Source organism: Maniola hyperantus, chromosome 1 (assembly GCF_902806685.2).
Source record: "Maniola hyperantus chromosome 1, iAphHyp1.2, whole genome shotgun sequence".
Lineage (NCBI taxonomy): Eukaryota > Metazoa > Arthropoda > Insecta > Lepidoptera > Nymphalidae > Maniola > Maniola hyperantus.
In genome coordinates this window covers 2213140-2235446 of record NC_048536.1, presented here as the reverse complement: position 1 = coordinate 2235446, position 22307 = coordinate 2213140, and the positions used below count along the sequence as shown (strand labels likewise).

At 39.7% G+C, this 22307-nt stretch overlaps 1 protein-coding gene across 6 annotated transcripts in view; it reads left to right on the top strand.

Annotated features, from left to right (window-relative positions):
- Window positions 1-22307, top strand: part of ush (Zinc finger protein ush) — a 249280-nt gene that overhangs the window by 198951 nt on the left and 28022 nt on the right. For 2 of the 6 annotated variants that reach the window (XM_069500574.1, XM_069500579.1), the window contains exon 2: window positions 14041-14098. The exons of the other annotated variants lie outside the window; for them this stretch is intronic. In XM_069500574.1, the coding sequence (XP_069356675.1) occupies window positions 14068-14098 (31 nt within the window). In that variant the 5' untranslated portion in view covers window positions 14041-14067. The remainder of the gene's footprint in view (window positions 1-14040; window positions 14099-22307) is intronic. 6 annotated transcript variants of the gene reach the window in all.

The following is a 22307-nucleotide window of genomic DNA, read 5'->3' as shown; positions in this document are numbered from 1 at the left end:
AACCGTCAGTCTTACCAAGGTTCCATATTTTATGCAGATAAATAACGATATGCAAACATTTGAAACATCAATTAGTTATATTAAAGCTATCGCAGTCACTCCGTATGCGGACAGCCTTAGAGATAACGGCCTAGCAGATAGGTGGGAGTGCTTTCGGTGATAAGCGCGGGACGAAATCGGTATATGATTCGTTGCACGATGCATCGGCTATCTGTGTTAGCCATGTTTGAGGCTAATTTCCTATTCCGACCAAGCAATCCATGTTTACAATATTGTGCTAACAGATTAAAAATTAATTAGCATGTTTTATTATCATATAACAAGCGGTGATGGCCTAGTGATTAAGACTACGGCCTAAGACTAATCGGATTCAAACGGCCCTTCGTAACTCTGAGGAGTTATGCGCGTTTTAAGCGATTAAATATCACTTGTTGAACGGTGGACGAAAACAACGCGAGGAAACCTACATACTTGAATGTTTTCTATAATTACATAAAGGTGTGTAAAGTTTGCCAATGCCAAACATTTGGCCAGTGGAATATAGTCTAAACTTTCTTATTCTAAGAGGAAATCTGTGCTGAGTGACCCGGCTGGGTTTAGATAATGATGATGTTGATTATTGTTTTTATCATAAAGGTAAAGTTAAACGTCAAAGAAAGTATGTTTATTTTAAGGCAAAAAATCTTTTTTTAGAAATCTTTCTTATTCTTTGTCGTATAATAATATTTAAGCCTCAATAACTAAAATCCAAAAGATTTAAATCATATTTTTTAACAAAATATTTTGATTAAAATATATATTATGATTCAAATCTTAATTCTTGTGGAAGTCGATTATGAAGCTTTTGAGTGAGACTTTGATCTCACATAATATAACCACTTAAATTAATTTTAGTAAGCGACTTATAAAAAATACTGACATTATGAACACACTCTCTGGTTTGAGCTCTTGAAGTTAGCTTTTGTATATCTCATAGTCTTTTAGTTGTCAGTTAGTTGCAATACATATCGCTCCGTATGTGGGGGGCCTTAGCAAAGATTACGTCGCAGTAGATAAGCGGGAGTGCATTCGGCGATAAGGCCGGGACGAAATCGGCGTATGATTCGTTGCACGATGCGTTGTTATCGGTTTTAGCTATGTTTGCGCTAAACTGGAGGACCGATGACTAAATTATTATATGCAGATATCTACTTAGGCACATAATTATTATTAAAAAACCATAGGATGCCCTTAATCCTTATCAACCTTATCCGAGTGTTTTTCTTTTTATAAAACATATACATGTTGCACCAAAAGAAATGTTAAGAGTGTGGAGTAATCAATATTCGTAGTGAAAACTGCAAGTGCGATACAGCGATCCGTTACCTCGATACAGCCTTTGAGCCACGCGTCTGTGACGCTCTGTACCCGTAGTACAAGATTTTACGTCTCACCCAACCAAACCAAATTCGAGAGTCGAAATACTTCCGCGTTACAGTGAACTGGATCTTAAATGCCTTGTTTTAAAGCTCAAGTTTGAGCCAGCGCTCCAAGCGGAAACATTGCGAAATTAAAATCAGTGGCATTGAATATTTGACTTCAATTTAAGGCTCTTTAGGTCCATTTTACTTTGATGTTATTGTGTTTCGACTCTCGAATTCTAGTAACGTTTGGTGAGACGTAAAATCTTATACTACGGGTAAGTACTGAAGAGAGATTGATTTTGTGGACATAGGAATTACATTGGCATGACTCAGGTAGGGCCTACAGAAACATTGGTTTATTAAGAGAAGTAACTCCAGCGCTTTCCATACAAACGAATTTTATTCTCGTTTGAATATTAAACCAATCAAATTCAATGGTAGAAGCATTCCAGAAACTTACTAATATTATACACTAGCGGATACCCAGCGTGTGATACTACGCAAAAAAAATTTGCTTATGCATTTTTTATTGGTCTGAAGCTTAGACTCTAAACTAAAACCGTCTTCGCATTATTGCCTTTGTAATGAAACTGGTTTGGGGTGCATCGGTTGAATGGATTTAAAGTCTATAACGTACACAGGTATCTAAACATTTTTTGTGTTTAGATATAGCGATGTGAGACTGTGACTCTACTAGTCTTTTATTATTGCCTTTTCATGGTTCATATGCCCCTATTAGTGGAGAAGCAACGAGAAATACGATGCAGACAGAGAACTAACGTGACATGTCCATATATGATCAAACGTCGTGATATGATATCATGACCTCTTTGGGTTTTATTGGGTAAATTCATGAACGCTATTCGCCATTCACGCGCGAGTGTATAGCGGGCTAAACAAATGCCTTATTGCTCATTTTAAAGTGTGTTCCTCACATAAAGGTTATGATTTAATAGGAAAAGAGTATAGGTAAGCGAACACACTCGTAGTATCTGCGGGACGCATCCATCAGGGCGGCGCGCGTTATCACCTCCGCACCAAGCGCCCGTTTTATTTTGCACTCTGTTCACCCTCGCACCCCGCTAGCATTTAAGCTATACGATAAACTCTACTCTGGGTTAGAGATTCATGTTTATCAAGCAAAACACACTAGAGTTTTCTGAATATATAAAAGGAAAAGCTGACTGACTGACTGACTGATCTATCAACGCACAACTCAAACTATTAGTCGGAAACTAACCCGCCAGGCGAGCGGGGATGACGTGCGTGTGTGCGGGGCGTCCCCCCGCCTCTTACCTCGATTGCCATCTCAACCTGTCGCGGACTATATATGTTTAGGGACTGGGAACCCAATTAAACAGGTCAATATGTTTAAAGGGACCAGTTGAAAAAAGTGGATCAAAATTCATCTGCTTAAGTCAAAGTCCCCCTAAAAATACTCATGACAAACGGATAAGCGTAAAGGCATTCCCACAAGCATTTCGTTGCGGCATTAAATAAAAGATAATATTATATCGATACCGTATTCCGTAAAGCGGGTAACACACTGCACTGAATAACGCGGCGGTTCGCGGTCGAACGGGGCAAGATTATTTTCAGCTTATGCAGCAGCATTGAATCTGGTTGAGTGCCCATCGGCTACTGTAAGCCTATTTGCTTTTCCGCAACTGATGAAGTAGCCGATTTTTAGCAGATTTGGCTTCCGTCAAGATGTTACGCGCGATCGTAGCGTAGCGTAGCGTAGCTTACGATCGCGACACGAGTATGTGAAAAAAGGCATTTGTATCTAGCGTACAGAAAGTCAGAAACTTTAGCTTTTTCTGTAGCCGCTATGTCTGCTAGAGAAGCTCAGACGATAGTAAATAATGTACGCTCAGCCTGAAACTGAGATCTATAAAGCGAATTCAAATATGCTCAGACTTTACTTAAAGTTATGAATCTGATTTGGTTTAACTCTAAGTAAAGAATAACAATAATTTAAATATATCATTGTAGCAAAGATGAAAAAGTCAGCCAAAGACTCGACTTATTAATATTAGATACCTGAGTGCAGTACGAAATCTTGCTTAGCTTGACCGCACACCGCTGCGGTAGACGGTGCTGTGTGTTATCCGCCTAAAGAACATCTCATTTGAATCATCTGCTATTAGCGATACGGGGAACTTTATCTGCGCGGTATAAGGTCGGGCACATTTATAAATAAATAATAATGACTGACAATAAGGTCTGGTAATTAGGATATAAATTTCTGACGGAGATATGAAAGATATAAGGTAAAACAAACCTGATTCGCTTACGAGACCGACGGGTGCGCGTTTCCATTTTAACACATGTTGTTTGTGTAGTTAACAAAATCGTTCACGTCACGTCTTTTATATGCTAGACCGTACATTCAATGTGCGTGGGAAAGTGAACAGTACAATAGCGATTTTAAAGTCTTAATCATATCAAGTGCGACATACAAGCAACACAACCAAAAAAAGTTATTCGTTTTAGAGATTTTAAATATTTATTTCTACTTACTTAAAATATTTGTTAACTTTGCTGTAATTTAAAATTATCTAAGAATTATCTATTAAAAATAAATATAAATTAACAACAATTAATTTGTATTTTGAACGCTTGACCACAATCACACCTGATGGAAAGCGATCATGTGATCTAGATGTCCCGTTTACCTAGAAGATGCCTATTCCGGATTGTAATTATCTCCACTAAATTGTGTGATAATATTGCAAAACGTCCGCTGCACCGGTAACAAAATAAACATAAGTATGGAACACTCATTGTAACGATACTCAACTGGCATACTAAAATATTATAAAATTTTAATATGCAAAATAGTACAAATTTTTTTGCTTTAAATTTATCTAAATTAGGTCAGTACATATCAGTAGTAAAGTATTTCACATAAGAATATAAAAGTTTCACTTCTAAGAGTTTCAATTTTAACTCATAACGCATAACGTAGGCAAACATTGGGAATCGAGGATATACGCCGCACGGGTTATCGGGAGCGAAGACAGCGATGCGCGGGGCCGCGTCGAGGCGTTGTGTGCGCGCCGCGCTGGTTAAAGCGTAATAGCGCTCGGAGCGTTCATTGCTGAACTAGCGTTGCGTGCGGCATCGCGCGCGTCGGTCGAGACGGTGAGTGTGCGCGCTCGTCGTTGCGTAGTGGCGCTCATAGCGTGCTCTATTCAAACGGCGATGTGGAGATACAAAATATAATTTACTTATTGTAACTTATGTGCTGGGGCGACACATGAGGTTTATAATAAAGAATACTAATTTGAGAATGGGACCACTTTGAGTACAAGGATACATTTCTTATATTATAGGGCGATACTTTCTAAAGTCTGAGAGCGATTTATGGTTGAACTGACAATTTGGCTGCTTAGGCGGAGAAAACCGCGCGTCCCTCGGGATGTGTTTGGTGAATCTTTGCTTGAGATGGCTTTCAGTGTTATTAGTGAACTATCTGACATTCTTCTGAAGACTTCTTTCATTCCGTGGTGATTGCAAACACTTACAAGGTACATAAATGCTGAAGATGGGATTAGGCCTGTGGATATATTCTCCCTCGCTTCGGCGTTTGTATCGCAGTGCGCCTGGCTCTGTTTGACGTCTGACTATCAGTTAGATGTTAGATAGGGATTAGGCCTGTAGATGCCATGGTGAGCCTTGTTCATTCTTGACAATAGTTTGCTATGTTTGAATTTGTGATTACATCGGCGTTCGTTCACACATAGTGGGAACGTATGTTAATGGGGTTGCATTCAAGTATAGTGGATGTTAGATTGAGTTGTAGGCCCATGTACTAAATCTGCAGTGAGCCTGGCTCGTCTTTAGGATTTAATTACATTGGAAACTAGAATAGGATTGGCTAGCGATGGCAGATCATACGGCTATTTCTGGTTTTCTCTTGTTCTGGTATCCTGTGTTTACTTTTGAATTATTTGCTGAGTTGATTCTAGCATGCTTTAATAGCTACCAATCACAGTGGGCAGGTAATGCTGCTGTTCTGTTTGTACTCTGACATTCGTTGGAATACTTAACCACCTTGTGGTGTTTACTGAATACACGCACAATATAAATGCAACATTATTATACCAATACATCAATATTGAAGGTTGGGTTAAGGCCTGTGGATATTCCCGCAGTGAGTCTGACTCTCCTTGAAACCTATTAACAGGTCTGTAGTGGGAGAGCACCACTCTAAAAATGCTGTATCAGCTATGGCTGCATCGTGGGATCATAAGAGGCACGCACCTCTTTCTAAAGTATGCTTGCATACGTTGCGCCGTTTATCAAATGATGACGTTTTGTGGGGGGGGGGGGGGGGCTACTGTTCGTTGGTATTTTATGTACTTAGTGTCATAGGATACTAAGGGAAGGCAGAAGCTCACCGTACATGGCGCGGAGGGGCTATGTACCATCATTTACTTTTTAATTCCCCAAGTAAATGATGCCATCCTTCCAAGCTTCTATCCCAAAGGGGTTAGTAGTTTGGAGAAGTCTTCAAATTCGCGAACTCCGTAAAGTCGTTGGCTTGATAAACGCGGTTCAATACGTGAACGCACATTTTGAATTGCACCAGAACGGCATTTGTCTTGTCAGACATACTCGAATGCCTACTTCCAATACGCGGACTCCGTAAAGTCGTTTAGGCCTGATGAACTCATTATTTCCGATACTCTAAAAGTTCTTGGTTTATTATGGACACAACATTTCAAGGGGTCTTACTGCTATACGATACACGTGCCACTTTAAGGGAATTAATTTAAACCGTAACCTTTGGAAAGATTCGAAGGAAAAATAGGGTAGAGTTTTTTAGGACCTCGTCAGGTTAGTTACATCATGACAGCATCAAAATTTTACTTGTTTAAAAAAGCCGTGTCGTGAGATGACAATGGAAACACGCACTCTCAAAAGTTGCGATAAGACGCTTTCAGTTTTATATTTGCCCGCGATAAGGCCGGCCGCGAATCGATTAGCCCCACATTAGCGATAAAGGTTTGTATATCTATAAGTGCTCGCTCTTGGCTCCATCATAGCTTTGAAGATTCATGTGGAGTTGGGACTTGGCGAGATGGTTTGATGTGAAAGGGCACTTTGTGGCAAGGTCGTATACCTGAGACGTATTCGATGTTAGATAAGGTTGTGTATAAATCGCATAGAGGTCGCGAGATTATTTATGAGTATTGTATATAATATTAGCCATGTTAAACGACTAATACTCCCCTTTCCTCCTCAACTAAGCGTCAAGCTTGTGCTAGGAGTAGGTACGACAATAGTGCAACGGGCGGGGTTTGAACCGTCGACCTTTCGGTTTTCAGTCCACTCCTTTACCCGTTGAGCTATTGAGGCTCTTTTGAAAGAAGTAACCGATAATTTTCTTGATTTTCTTTCTCTGTAGGAAATAACGAAAGAAATACCTTATTAGGCCGTATCAATATTAGATGTGAAACCTCAATAGCTCAATGGTTAAAGGAGCGGACTAAAATCCGAAAGGTCGGCGGTTCAAACCCCACCCATTGCACTATCGTCGTACCTAGCACAAGCTTTACACTTAGTTAGTAGTAGCAAAATCTTTTAGCATACGTATATTTTTAAAAATTTATAAAATTAGTTCCAAAAATATGGGAGAGATTTCTAGCGAAAATCATCAGGATCAGGATTCGAGGATTTTGAATCGCCCTTTTTACTTAGACTAGATGAGGGACCAACTTTCATTAGATTAGATCATGGTCAATTGAAAACTTGCCATCCATAAAAAAACATTATCACCCCAAAAAACTTCTAACCATTATGTGGTTCATGGAAATGGGTGACGACAGCAATTAAGAATTCGACACACAGAGAGAGAGTTAATAGCGTATCTGTCCACTGTTAAACGATGAAATCTTTCACCACGACAGGTTTGCAAATCTCCACACCCTTTCAATTCCCTGACCTCCGCTCTAGCCCTCAATCAGACATCAATACGCGCAGTAAGGCCACACGAGTAGATATTATAGACCAGAGGGGAAGCTTCACACTAGCTCACACACACCACTACTTGCCACGGACGCTCCGTGCGCCCAGTTTGGCGGCAAACGGAGCGTCCGTGACACGTCGTGGTGTGCGTGAGCTGCGCTAGAGTGAGTGAACCTACAGCCAGCCGCTAGTATGAAGCTTCCCCTCTGCTATATATCTTCTCGTGTGGTAAGGCCGCCCACCCACGTCATCGATACCGCTCCTGACGATACCGCGCTGTCGTCGCTGTCGCAGAGTAGATGTCCGGATACACCCACGCGGCATGGGTTTGCTTTTTGGTAACATGTATGATAGCCTAGTGGTTAGGACGCCTTATAATCGGAGGTCGGGGGTTCAATCCCGGGCACGCACATCTAACTTTTCGGAGTTATGTGCGTTTTAAGCAATTAAATATCACTTGCTTTAACGATGAAGGAAAACATCGTGAGGACACCTGCATGCCTGAGAATTCTCCATAATGTTCTCAAAGGTGTGTGAAGTCTACCAATCCGCACATGGTTAGCGTGGTAGACTATGTGACTATGGCCAAACCACAGATGAGTGAATAAAACCCTTCTCACTCTGAGAGGAGACCCGTGCTCTGTAGTGAGTCGGCGATGGGTTGATCATGATGACTATGATAATACGAATTACCAGAATAAAGTAAACTTTAGTAGTAACCTTGTTTTTCATATTAATAACCCACCTAATGTAAAATAACAACTCTCAGAGTTACACTCCACGGAATTAAAAACCAGACTTTAGGCACCGAATTCTGGACTCCTTACTTCTAAAGTAGACACTTGAACGTTCAGGTCAGAAGAAGTCGTCAAACATTTGCGCGTCAAGATGCCGTGATGGACGGTTCGCAATAAATCCCAACAAGACAAGCAACAAGGTACAAGGTTCGATATGGGAATCTATTAACTGACCCCTGTAGGGCTGCCACCTGCCATGCACTTGCATTGTTACATTATTATCTCCAACTCAAAGATTTATTATTAAACTCCAGATAGGCAAAGCTCATACAATTATTGTATTTTAAAAAGTAAAGACAAAGTATGCTTGTATATGTGACACTAGATGATGCCCGCGACTTGTTTGTCCGCATGAATATAGGTTTTTTAATCCCGTGGGAACTCCTTTTGAAATTGTGATAATCATTGATATCGACCAGCAGATCACATTTGAAAATCATAAAATCGATTGTTGTGAACCAAACTTAAAAGATACATGTATGCTATTGCGGACTTTTTTGTAGAACTTTGTAAGATAAATAATTTCACCATACATTGCTTTCGTGTAACTTTGACCATTTAGGCAGCGCACGCCTCGGAAACTCTCAAATGAGAGGATTTTTCACATTATTACAATTTTCCAATCTTTAACTTTTTGATAATAAAATGTAGCTCATGCTACTTGCTAATAATGTAGCTTTCTCTTATAGGTGAAAGAAATTTTAAAATCAGTTGAGTCTTGAGTAGTTTTTGAGTTTATCCTACTTTTGTCTTATAATATTTGTTAATTTTCGATGGACGCTTGATTTCTTCCGACATTTTGTTCAAATATCGTCATACTTCAACAAATTAACACAAACCAATTAAATTAAACTATACTTATAAATATTCCTCTTGAATCACTCTATCTATTGGTGAAAGCTGCATTAGAATCCGTTGCGTAGTTTAAAAGATTTACGCGTTCAAACATACAGACAGCGAGAAGCGACTTTATTGTAATACTATGTAGAGATTTTACGCCGTTACTTTTTCAAGTTTTGTCTTTTCGTGTGGCAACCCTATTGTTAAGGATCCTAGGCGCGTCGACAATGCCTAGATGGTTATCAGTTGCACCCACGTCGTTGCTGTCTGTACTGTACTATAGAATGTATGAACTCATAATAATTCCTACGTGAAAACGCTTTGTTACTAAAGTTTTGTGAAGAAACTTTTTAAAAATAAAAGCAAAATGAAACCTCTACGAAATGAATCATCATGATCAACCTATCGCCGGCTCACTACAGAGCACGGGTCTCCTCTCAGAGTGAGAAGGGTTTGGCCATAGTCTACCACGCTGGCCATGTGCGGATTGGTAGACTTCACACACCTTTGAGAACATTATATAGAACTCTCAGGCATGCAGGTTTCCTCACGATGTTTCCTTCACCGTTAAAGCAAGTGATATTTTATTAATTAAAACGCACATAACTCCGAAAAGTTAAAGGTGCGTGCCGGGGATCGAACCCCCGACCTCCGATTAAAATGCGGACGTCCTAACCACTAGGCTATCACAGCTTCAGATCCATTACATCGTACTATTAGCTATGTACTATGTAGGTACTACTTACTAGGTATACAAGGTATGTTACGCAAACCGCGTCTTTATCGTAGCACATGTAGCCAGATGCCCAGATATAGAGATAAGAGCTTTTAGTTCTACTATCGTAAGTTCTTGAGATATCCAGTGGGGAACAAACAACGCACGCGTTATACTTTATAAATAGATAATTGGATCTCTTTGGAGCGTATTTATTTCGCCTGTGGGTCGTGACCTCTGTTCTCCCATACATTTTTTTAATATTTTAAACTAGATGTTGCCCGCGACTTCGCCCGCGTGGATTTAGGATTTTAAAAATCCCGTGGGAACTTTTTGATTTTTCGGGATAAAAAGCCTATGTCCTTCCCCGAGATGCAAGCTTTCTCTGTACTAAATTTCGTCAAAATCGGTTGAACGGATGGGCTGTGAAAGGCTAGCAGACACACACACACACACACACACACACACACACACAATTAATAACATGCATTTATGGCGACAGAGGCGAGTTCGCGGCAGTTCTAAGTGACTTATTTTGACCACTTTGATTACTACTCGGTGATTTTGATGGACAACAAATTGGCGGAGGACTATCCTCGTCTGTGTTGGTTCTAAGGAGGTCGTATAACAACAAACTATCCCATGGTATTAGTACTTAGTAGTAATATACTAGAAGGTATCCCATTCTGTAGTTAGCGATTCGTATCTAGTACGTAACAACACAGTATCGGGATGCGGAGCGAGCATCGATCGGCTATTGAGCGATACGCCGGATTTATGTGCGCTATCGGGCAAGTCTTAATTTACTGCTAAGGCCACTGTCACACTGCTGGCACAGTGCCGACAGGTGCCATATAACACTCCCTTACTTTATATATATCGTCAGTGAAGTTCTAACAGTGCGTAAGTCAAAAAAAACCGGCCATGTGCAAGTCAAACTCGCGCACCGAGGATTCTGTACTCGGGTATTTATTAGATATTTTGCACGATAAATCAAAAACTATTATGCATAAAAATAAATAAAAATCTGTTTTATAATGCACAGGTAAAGCCCTTTCATATGATACCCCATTTGGTAGCAATCTTACTTTGAAAGTTAAAAATATTAATTATTTTTTCATGATCACATTTTTTTGTGATGTAACCAGAAATTCATGGTTATCGGATTTATTCTAGTTACTATAAGATCTACCTGCCTACCAAATTTCATGATTCTAGGTCAACGGGAAGTACCTTATAGGTTTTTTTGACAGACACGACGGACAGACAGACAACGAAGTGATCCTGTAAGGGTGCCTTTTTTCCTTTTGAGGTACAGAGTCCTAAAAAGCAAATGGTAGGTATCCATAACAACCCAAACCTTTGAAAATAGCAAGTTTTTTTGTCAATGTTGCTAGTTACATGACACCTTAAATCAGTACCCTTATTATAAATGCGAAAGTGTGTTTGTTTGTTGGTTTGTTGGTTTACTGGTTTGTTGGTTTGTTGGTTTGTTGGTTTGTCCTTCAATCAGGTCGCAACGGTGCAACGGATTGACGTGATTTTTTGCATGTGTATAGATAAAGACCTGGAGAGTGACAAAGGCTACTTTTTATCCTGGAAAATCAAAGAGTTCCCACGGGATTTTTAGAAACCTAATTCCACGCGGACGAAGTCGCGGGCATCAGCTAGTTGTAAAATAAAAGGCAAAAGTCAAGGCGAACTATTCCAAACTTTTGACTTTTATATTCCAGCAGATCTTTTGAGCTTCAGATTATATTAATCTGCCCTAAGCTCCATCAGATTTTAGAGATAATACCTTATGGCAAATAATTTGTATTCCGAAATAAGTAATTCACATTTTATGTGTAGCATTTAAAACATACCTACCTACTTCCACATAGCTTTCAGTTTGATCTAATTTACGATATGATAATAATTATATTATCTAGCACGACATTTCTGGGCGGGGTTTGGGTGTGCACTGCGTCTGATCTACGTCATTTCATTGTTTCAACTAAGTACCTATATAAAGAAAAAATTATTAGAAAACCTAAGTCATGCATTTGTATAGAGTGTAATATTTTTAGAAATTGCGAGCACAAACTATACACCTACTGAGACCCGAAATCGTTGTCTAAATATTTCATTCTTGAAAAACTACAGGTTAGCTGAAATTAGCGTGACAGTAGGCTTCTGTTATCGGCGATCTATGCACGCGACATGTGGTGCGTGCCAGTACGCACTTTATACGCCACCTTTGACAACACATTTTTTGGATAAGCATTTGATAAACATCGCCGTATCTAAACGGAGTTATGAAATACTTTAAACGCTTCATGTCTGGTAATAAAGTAAAGAAAGTGGGATATTATTTTTAAAAAGATATGAGATGTCGAGAGTCAGTAGCGAAACTGTTATTCTGTTTTTACACTCATACGGCTTAATACGCGTTCCCCAGTCAATGACGTGTGTTCAAAAGAATCCTCTTCTTATAGTGCCACCTCTCATAGGAGATGGAGAGATGTGTCCAATCATTAGGACTTTTTGCATCATGGACGCTGCTGCGCGAAATAATTCTTGAGCCAGGTTTTTCTTCTTCGGCTAGGTGGTCTTCTACCGGCTTTTTTCACTTTCATGTGTGAGCTGAAGAAATCCCGTGGGAACTCTTTGATTTACCGGGATAAAAAGTGGCATATGTCACTCGCCAGGTCTTAAACTATACCCATGCAAAAAATTACGTCGATCCGTTGTGACGTGATTGAAGGACAAACCAACAAACCATCAAACAAAAACACTTTCACATTTATAATAGGTGTAGTGATAGATATGCTTTTTTGATGTGGTCGAATCCTCATACGAATAAAAATTGAAGTAGATTGATGGAAGAGTTTTTAGATGAAATTCGTCACTCATATTTTATTACATTGAGCACACGACACATGACAAATTTTTGAACATAGTTTTTCATTGCTATTTTTCTTGTTTGGTGTGAATTATTGTGACTGTGAATTTTCCAAAAAAGAATGCGATTCAAACAACATAATTTAGGTAGTACACCAAACAATAGTTTCCAATCAACTATCTATTTTTTGCGGAAAAAATATTGTTTTTTAAATAGGGATAGCGAGCAAACGAGCTGGCGGGTCATCTGATGTTAAGTGATTACCGCCCACCCATGAACATTTGCAGCACCAGAGGAACTGCCGATGCGTTGCCGGCCTTTCAGGAATTTGTCCGCCCCTTGAATAACCTCATGTTGGAATCTAGTGGGAGTTGATTCCATAGTTTGCATGTGCGTGGCTCACCATCATGATCAACCCATCGCCGGCTCACTACAGAGCACGGTTTTCCTCTCAAAGTGATAAGGTTTTGGCCATATTCTATCACGCTGATCAAGTACGGATTGGCAGACTTCACACACCTTTGAGAACATTATGAAAACTCTCAGGCATGCAGGTTTCCCTCGATGTTTTCCTTCACCGTTAATTAAGTACTTAAAACGCATTAACATTAACAGTTAAGTGCCCGGGATCGAATATGGAGATCGAAATATTATATACTAAATTACTAGCTTCAGGTTTTGAAGTCATTTATGCAATAGATAGGTACTTGCAAGTTTGACATACATTTTTTTACCATAACAAAACAGTGTCATGGCGTTGACAGACGGGAGTCGCAGGGCGCGGCGTGCGTGCGGCTGATAAAGATCGGGCTCACATACAACCTCGCCTCTACAGTGCCTCTACAGCACCACTGTACTATTCTTCACTATACTTTATGATAGATACGCAATACATCACTAATTGTAACTTGTAAGGCGATTGCCTGTTGTGAATCCTACGTTAAAAAAGCTTCCGGAAATCTGAAAAGAGTCACCTAAAGAATCACTGTGAAGCAAGTCGTAATTTAAAAAAAAACGGGCCGAATTGAGAACCACCTCCTTTTTGGAAGTCCGTTAAAAACACAATTGCTCTGCCAAAAACTAAAAAGTAAGAATTTTTCATATCAGAAAAGGGCGCATACAGCAGCTATATTTTTTTTTTGTTTCAAAAACCTCAAAACATGATACACTCTTTCCTTCGTGTAAAACTAGTCTGCATTCTGGCGACGGACATAAAATACTTTTTGTCCCGGACAATCAAAGAGTTTTCACGTGTTTATAAAACGCTGACGAATTCGCAAGCATTATCTAGTAGGTAAGACGTATCTATGTTACACATATAGTCTCCCCAAAAGCAGACTTATGATTTACTTGGGTAATGTAGTATACCTTAGTAATACTTAGGACAAGTATTCCTATTAATCATATTTTATTTCCTCTTTTCAGGTAAGTGTCCAGCCATGAGTCCCCGATATGCGAACTCCGAGGATAATATTTTATGCAGGTACATTTTATGCAAAGAGCGAACCCGCCATACGTCCGGAACACACATCCTTAACGACCGCAGAACGCGTTTTAAATTCCCAATAGCCTTTAAGTCGCCTTTAAGGCTGCCTTTCCACCAGGGAAAGCGCTGAAAGAGAGCGACGCTAAGCCGTGAAACGATGTCTTTCTACCAAAACGTAGCGCTTGATATCTGCGCTGAGCCTACGAATATAAGCTAGGTATGAAAAGAACCAATTGGGTAGCTTCGACAACACATCTAGTTACCGAAAATGTACCGTATGATGCAAATTAAAAAAAAATCGCTTCATTGAAAACCCCATCCATAATAACCAATTATTTTGCCTCCAAAACTAAGTTAAAAAGAACCGGCCAAGTGCGAGTCATACTCGTGCAAAGAGGGTTCCGTACTACAGTCGTACTTTTTCGACATTTTGCACGATAAATCAAAAACATGCATAAAAATAAATAAAAATCTGTTTTAAAATGTAGGTACAGGTTAAGCACTTCCACATAGTTATCTTACTTGAAAATGGAAAATACTAATTATTTGTTCATGAACATATTTTAATTTTTTTTTGTGATGTAATCAGAAATTCTTGGTTTTCGGATTTATTCCTTTACTTGTGTTATAAGACCTACTTACCTACCAAATTTCATGATTCTAGGTCAACGGGAAGTACCCTATAGGTTATCTTGACAGACACGACGGACAGACGGATAGACAGACAGACGGACAACAAAGTGATCCTATAAGGGTTCCTTTTTTCCTTTTGAGGTACGGCACCCTAAAAATGAAGCAATTTTATTGGTTAGTTTCACTTTCAAACACATCCTTGACGACCTCCCTAGCGCAGTGGTGAGCGCTGTGGTCTTAATAGTGGGAGGTCCCGGGTTCGATTCCTGGCAGGGGTTTGGAATTTTATAATTTCTAAATTTCTGGTCTGGTCTGGTGGAAGGCTTCGGCCGTGGCTAGTTACCACCCTACCGGCAAAGCCGTGCCGCCAAGCGATTTAGCGTTCCGGTACGATGCCGTGTAGAAACCAAAGGGGTATGGGTTTAATAAAAACTGCCATACCCCTTCCAGGTTAGCCCACTATCATCTTAGACTGCATCATCACTTACCACCAGGTGAGATTGCAGTCAAGAGCTAACTTGTATCTGAATTTAAAAAAAACCTTTCTGGTGGAAGGGCAGCCTTAGTTGCCTTTAAGAAATGCACCATTAATGGACAAAGCGGTGCCGGCGACACGATATTAACCATAACACATGAAAATGCGAGCAAAAACACGTTTTACAAGACAACCCAAATAAATATCGATTCATAACTACCGTGACCAGACGATCTGCTTTTCGTGGGACTGCCCACTTTTGATCCACGTGTCCGTATAGATATCCTCGAACATCGACGGAGGATAGTAAAATATTGGTACTGATTCCGAGCACACCTTAATTTTAGAGTATTCGCATTCTTACTGATGTAATATGAAAAGGTCAGACACAGTTTGATAGTCTGAAATTTAATTTAGATGCTATTGTTTTTCTTTGTAGTGTGCACTAAAATTTAGAGTATTTAAATGTAAAACTCGTGTTCTGTCCTTTTTTAGCAATATTAAAAAGAAAAAGATGCAGATACTCTAAATTAAGTTTAGAGAAAGACAACAGAATCGTCGCCATCCTTTACGGAAAACGTACTAAAATTAGAAAAAGCGGTAACTTAATAGGTATGGGAACTTCTATGAAATACTGAAATGTGGCGTCACAATAATTTGACGTACTTTTTTAGTTTAATCGATAGATAACAATGGGTATTAAATTTTACAACTAACAAAGGATGTGATATTACGTCATTTCGGAGACCCTTTATATTATACTAGACCATAATACTCGATGATTCCCTGCGACATCGTCCGTGTGGATTTAGGTTTTTAAAAATCGTCAGATATTGAGAAGGCGTGTTAAGTGAACCCTCAAGTAGCTTCTATTCAAAAGACTGACGATTTGGTCAAAATGTTTCTTTGTGTGTCTTTTCTTTGAAACTTTGTGACTCTCCCATTTCCTTATGTCATGCTCAAAATGTCAGATTATTGAAATGCACACCTTTCGGCATGTAATTAACTTACCTTGCCTTGGTCTGACGCGCTCGGGTGAATTCCAAAATCCCCTCTTCGGCTCCCCTACCATACATGATCAACACATCACCGGCTCACTACCGAGCACGGGTCTCCTCTCAGAGTGAGAAGGGTTTTTGCCATAGTCTACCACGCTGGCCATGTGCGGATTGGTAGACTTCACACACCTTTGAGAACATTATAGAAAACTCTCAGGCATGCAGGTTTCCTCACGATGTTTTCCTTCACCGTTAAAGCAAGTGATAATTAATTATTTATACGCACATAACTCCGAAAAGTTGAAAGAGATGCGTGCCCGGAATCGAACCCCTGACCTACGATTAGAAGGCGGGCGTCCTAACCACTAGGCTATCACAGCTTTCCCCCCTGCCCCTACCAATAGTAGGTAATAATACCTTCTAATAGTAGTTTCGGAATAGTGTTCTTGGTACTGGATGCGATGTAAAATCCGATACACTGCATGGTCACTTACATGTGGGATGTCAAGATAGCAGTCTAGCGCTAACCTGTCACCAAACAAAAAAAAGTGTCCCGTTTCGAGCCATCAAAAACCTGGTCACATTATTCATAACACAATACAATCTATAATCGAATGAATCGAGTAAAAAGTAAGGGTGGCCACACATCGATATCAGCGGCTACATCGGTGGCCTGTCCGGTTATTGTCATTCGCGTGGTATCGCGCGGCCGATCGCGAGTACGCGAGTCGAATCGAATGCGAAGACAGCTCGAGTACTACGGTCCAGGGTAATGCCATCTGTCACATTTTATCTGCAACGGCCGTGCGGGGATGACGTGTGTTGCCTACATTTTTTTTCTTTCTAGTTCTAGACCGTGTCTGCTATGGATGGATGATAGAATATACTCTACGGGATATCTTCATGTATTCTGTTGTATCATCATCATCAACCGATAGACGTCAACTGTTGGACAAAGGTCTCTTGTAGGGACTTCCACACGCCACGGTCTTGCGCCGCCTGAATCCAGCAGCTCCGTGCGACTCGTCTGATGTTGTCCGTCCACCTAGTGAGGGGTCTTCCAACATTGCGTCTTCCGGTGCGGGGTCGCCATTCCAGCACCTTGGGACTCCAACGTTTATTCCGTTGTGTAGAAGCAGGCATTGCTTTGCTGGAGTCCATGTTATACCTAGGACTCGCAAGCTTAATCCGCTGCAATAGACAGATCTGTATGGTGCAACATGCAGCATGCGATATTCTTGTGAGTAATAAAAATAAAATCTTCAAGAAATCGTTGAGATAAAATATAAACGGTGCACAAGATGCGAGGAAACTATACGAGCGTATTTATTTGCGAACTGCGATGTCGTCGACGCGTGCTAAGATATTTACGTGAAAGCCTAGCTGAGCAGAGATTTGTAGCCGATTTGTAAACGCGGCTCCAGCCCGCCTTGTTCTGTTAAGGAACAACTTGTTAAGTGGCTTTAGTTTAAAGATTACTCGTTTTGTGTTGATAGGACTCAAGTTAAACGAAGTGCGGAGAACGTATTTAAATTAGGTGAAGTTATTTTAGGATTCCAGGCGATCTATAGAGAATACTTTAACTTTAATGACACCTTACTTAGAGTTAAAAGGGGTATAGTATGGGAACTTTCGGTTTGATCCTGAATCGAAGATATGTCAAATATTAGGCTATGGGTGACGAGAAATCAAAGAAAAATAGAGAAACATGGTAGGAATATTTGACGACTGCCAGTGACGTCGAAGTCTGGACGTTTTGTCACAAGTTCCCTAACTGTAAGGGGAAAAAATCTGTCTAGTTTTAATTCTAAGTCTGAGCAAAGTCAAAATACGCTTTATAGATAGATCTCAGCCCTATACGAATAACAATATATTCGTAGTCTAAGCTCAAAACTTGTGACACTGAAATTGGTAGTCTGTGGCGCGTATCGGCTAATGAGACCGTGTCCATTGTTTTCTCATGCGATAGTATGCTCGTATTATCTGTGTCCTTAGTACGAGATTTTACGTCTCACCAACGAACGTTGATATAGAATTCGAGCGTCGAAACACTTCAACGTTTAAGTAAAATGGACCGTAATCCTCTTGTTTTAAAGCTCAAGTTTATCCAGTTAAAGTGAGCACCTGTAGCGTCAGTGACGCCACGGCAGAACGGCAAATTAGGTATAATGCGTACAAAATGTATTCTCACGCGCCATTTTAACTTTATGTGTCAATTGTCATGTCAATAGTACGATTTAAATCCTTATTTTAAAGGTGAAACGTATTTTTGACATGACAGTTGACACATAAAGTTAAAATGGCGTGTGAAACTCATTTTGTACGGACTATTACACGCTGTGCAAATCAAGATAACGTCATACGAGCTCAGCGAACTGACGCCACGCCAGACACCGAGTCAGTGTCGCTGCGTTCAAATGACGTTCTCTACAATTGCATAGTACATTATTTTATCTAGTGTAGACAAATGCTTGATTCGAAAATCCATATTTACTTTGACTACAGTTCACGTCAGTTACGGAACTTCTTTCAAATCATCGAGGCTTCGATGTTACTGGCAGATATCCTCGATTCAGGATCAAACCGAGAGTTCCCTCACTGTAGTTCACTGTGCTTTAACGTTATTTCGTTTCGACGTTCGAATTCTATCAATGTTGGCAAGTTGTAAAACCCTATACTAAGAACATTGTGTATTTTTGCGGTTTATCTCGCCGCGAATAGCCCAATTGTTTCTGTTTTCGTCATCTTGTTATTGTTTCGCGATCGATGTCGGATCCGTATTGAGATAATCGCGTCTCGATTGTTTTGCTGGCATTGTGGGTTTGAGATTTGCATTTGATTTAATGGATACCTACTCTTCTCATCATCTTGTTTGGAAAATTAAATACTTGAATTGGACGTCATTAAGATAATCTCTGAACTAATATGAAATATCAACCGACTCTACTGCTGATCCGGAATATTGATTCAACTTTAAAGGTAGGTACTTAGGTAAGTACTTATCCGTCCGTATCATCCAGCGGTCCAGCCCGTCTGTCCGTCTGTCCATCACATACTTAACTAACTAGCTTATGCCCGTGACTTCGTCCACGAGAACTGCTTACACAAATTTCAAACCCTTAGGGTTGAATTTACAAAAATCCTTTCTTAGCGGATGTCTACGTCATAATAGCTATATGCAATATGCATGCGCAGTCCGATCCGTCCAGTAATTTGAGCTGTGCCTTGATAGGTCAGTCAGTCATTCCGTCAGTCAGTACTTCCTCTTATTAATTTAGATTATTGCAATAATTATCAAGATAATCATAGTTTTAACTTTTGCATTTTGAACCTTAGTACCTACTTGTGGGCTGCTACTGATTTGTTTCGGAATTGGATCGAAAAGTATTTTTTCGCTCTCCTGTAAAGTTGCTTATTTTGATTTACCTACATACGTGGTGTTAAATCATAACATAATATGTTTGGCTAAGAATTCGACGATCCCATATTATGGGATTATCCCATATTATGGGATCGTCCCCAATGACTTTATTTTTATGGCAACCAAATCAAAAGCAAAAACCGAAAGTCACAACAACCCAAAACTTATGACATGACATCCGAAAAGACAATGTGGTGCAAAACATCCCAAAAAAACCCCGAAGAAAGCCGAAAGAGCACGAGTCTGTACCCAGCAACCCATCGTATCGGCATCTCGTGTTCTCACATCATTACCCGCGCCGACGGCTACAAATTTACATCCAGCACAATGGCTATCCGCCATCGAGGCATCATTAAGGTGATTCCGATAGCGCCACTGCCTGTATCCTCCCATACTGACTTAACCTCCACCAACCACAACCAATTTTCTACTCTAAACAACAAGACATAAAGATTTATTTCGCTTAAAAGTATTTCTGTACTTACGTTAAAAAATTACTACCTTTGTTCTGCTATACTGTGTTATTTTCACTAAATTTTGACCTTAACGCCTAAAAAATAAAGTTACATTTCGCTTGGAAGCATTGCTGTAACATAAGACGAAAAGTGAACAACAATTTACATGACAGAATGTCATATAAGTCAATACAATGCAATCTATAATGAACTCAATCAGTTTTATCTTAGAGTCTAAAATCTATTTTGGTGTTCTATAAGGTTTGTTTGGGAGAGGATCAGTTTGAGCTACAGGCTATCGCCACAATGGGGCTTATACGGTCTTATAATAGGCGATTGTGGAAGTTTGTAAAGAAAAATATGGGTACCCAAATCCGCCCGCCGTGATCGGTGTTATTCAATTTATTAAGCCGTTTTGGTGTTAAGAAGGGTGATCGTGAAATGTGTAGGACCTTTATTGACTGCAAGTTTTTTTTTTCAAAGCCATGTTAAATTACTAATATTCCCCTTTCCTCTCCAACTAAGCGTCGGGCTTGTGCTAGGAGTAGGTACGACAATAGTGCAACGGGCGGGGTTTGACCCGTCGACCTTTCGGTTTTCAGCCCACTCCTTTACCGGTTGAGCTATTGAGGCTCTATTGAGGTTTTGTTTGTGACATTAAAGGTTTGGACAAACAAAACAAAGGAAACTATTCATAGCTTAGACGCTTACACGGACAATTGGGTATTTGACTCCAATTTTTTTATTACTTTACTATAAACTAGCTTATGCTCGCGACTTCGTCCGCGTGGACTACAAAATTTCAAAACCCTACCTATTTCACCCCCTTAGGAGTTGAATTTTCAAAAATCCTTTCTTAGCGGATGCCTACGTCATAATAGCTATCTGCATGCCAAATTTCAGCCCGATCCGTCCAGTAGTTTGAGCTGTGCGTTGATAGATCAGTCAGTCAGTCAGTCAGTCAGTCAGTCATTCAGTCAGTCACTTTTTCCTTTTATATATATAGACTATAGGATAAGAATAATGACGTTAACTGAAAAAACTAATTAAATCGATCAAATAACAAAAAAGTTATAAGCATTTAAATATTTCTGATTAGACAGAGATAGCGATATAGCATTTTGACGTCACACCCTACTAATGCCATAGTAGCTTCGTGCGGTTTCATACAAATTTTCATTTTGCGAGAAAGGGATAGAAGACCCTCCCACTCCAAAATTAAAATGCCTGTAACTTTGTAAATCTTTGTTGGATTTTAATATTTTTTCAGCGTACGTCATTATTTTTATCCTAGTTTATAATAAAGTAATAATATTTATTTAATTCAAAAGTAGAGAATACCCAATTATTGAAATTCCTCAATTCCAGCCAATTATGACATCACGACCACATGAAGCAATTTACTGCAATACCCAACAATACCTGAAAATTTCATCAATGTTATGCGAAATAAATTGCTCCACATTGCTCCACTTATTGTTCTAGATTGATCCATACGTGTTGTTTAAAAATTGCCTTTATAAGCGCACCATAAGAATATAAGAATATAAGCACAGGTGACTTTTAATGGCCGGTGCAGACGAGGGACCATAAATTGTCCGCGTAGGACAAAAATAACACACACACTGGACAGCACAGAACTTCCGCCTCGTAAAAAGAATGCTGAGAGAGAGAGATGTGTCTGTGAACGGATACAGTCGGAGAGAGACAGAGCAGAAAACCGCTAGCGTTCTTTTTACAAGACGGGACCTTTAGTAAAAAGCAGCTTTTGTCCTCCGCGGAGAAAGCTCTCTTGTCTGCGCAGGTCCTTAGTGTATGATAATAATATGAGGGAACTTTTATAAGGGTATCGGGAAAGAAGACATTTATTTTATTGTGTTTATTTGAAAGTAATCAACAGCGTAATTAGATAAATATTATTTAAAACTAAATTTAGTTTTAACAGAAGGCCACAAGAGATTACTTAAAGTTATAATTAAAACTACTTATTTAACAGAATTGAATTATAATAAATACAATAATAAAATTACAACAGTGTGTGTGTGTGTGTATGCTTGTGTGTGTGTGTGTGTGTGTGTGTGCGATGCTATGCGATGCAGTTCTTACCATAGTAGATAGTGACCCATTTTTGTCCTCCGCGGACAACACTTCGTCGTCTGCGCAGGCCCAGAGTGTATGATAGACAAGACAGAGATGTGTAATGTGTATCGCGTCGACGCGTCAC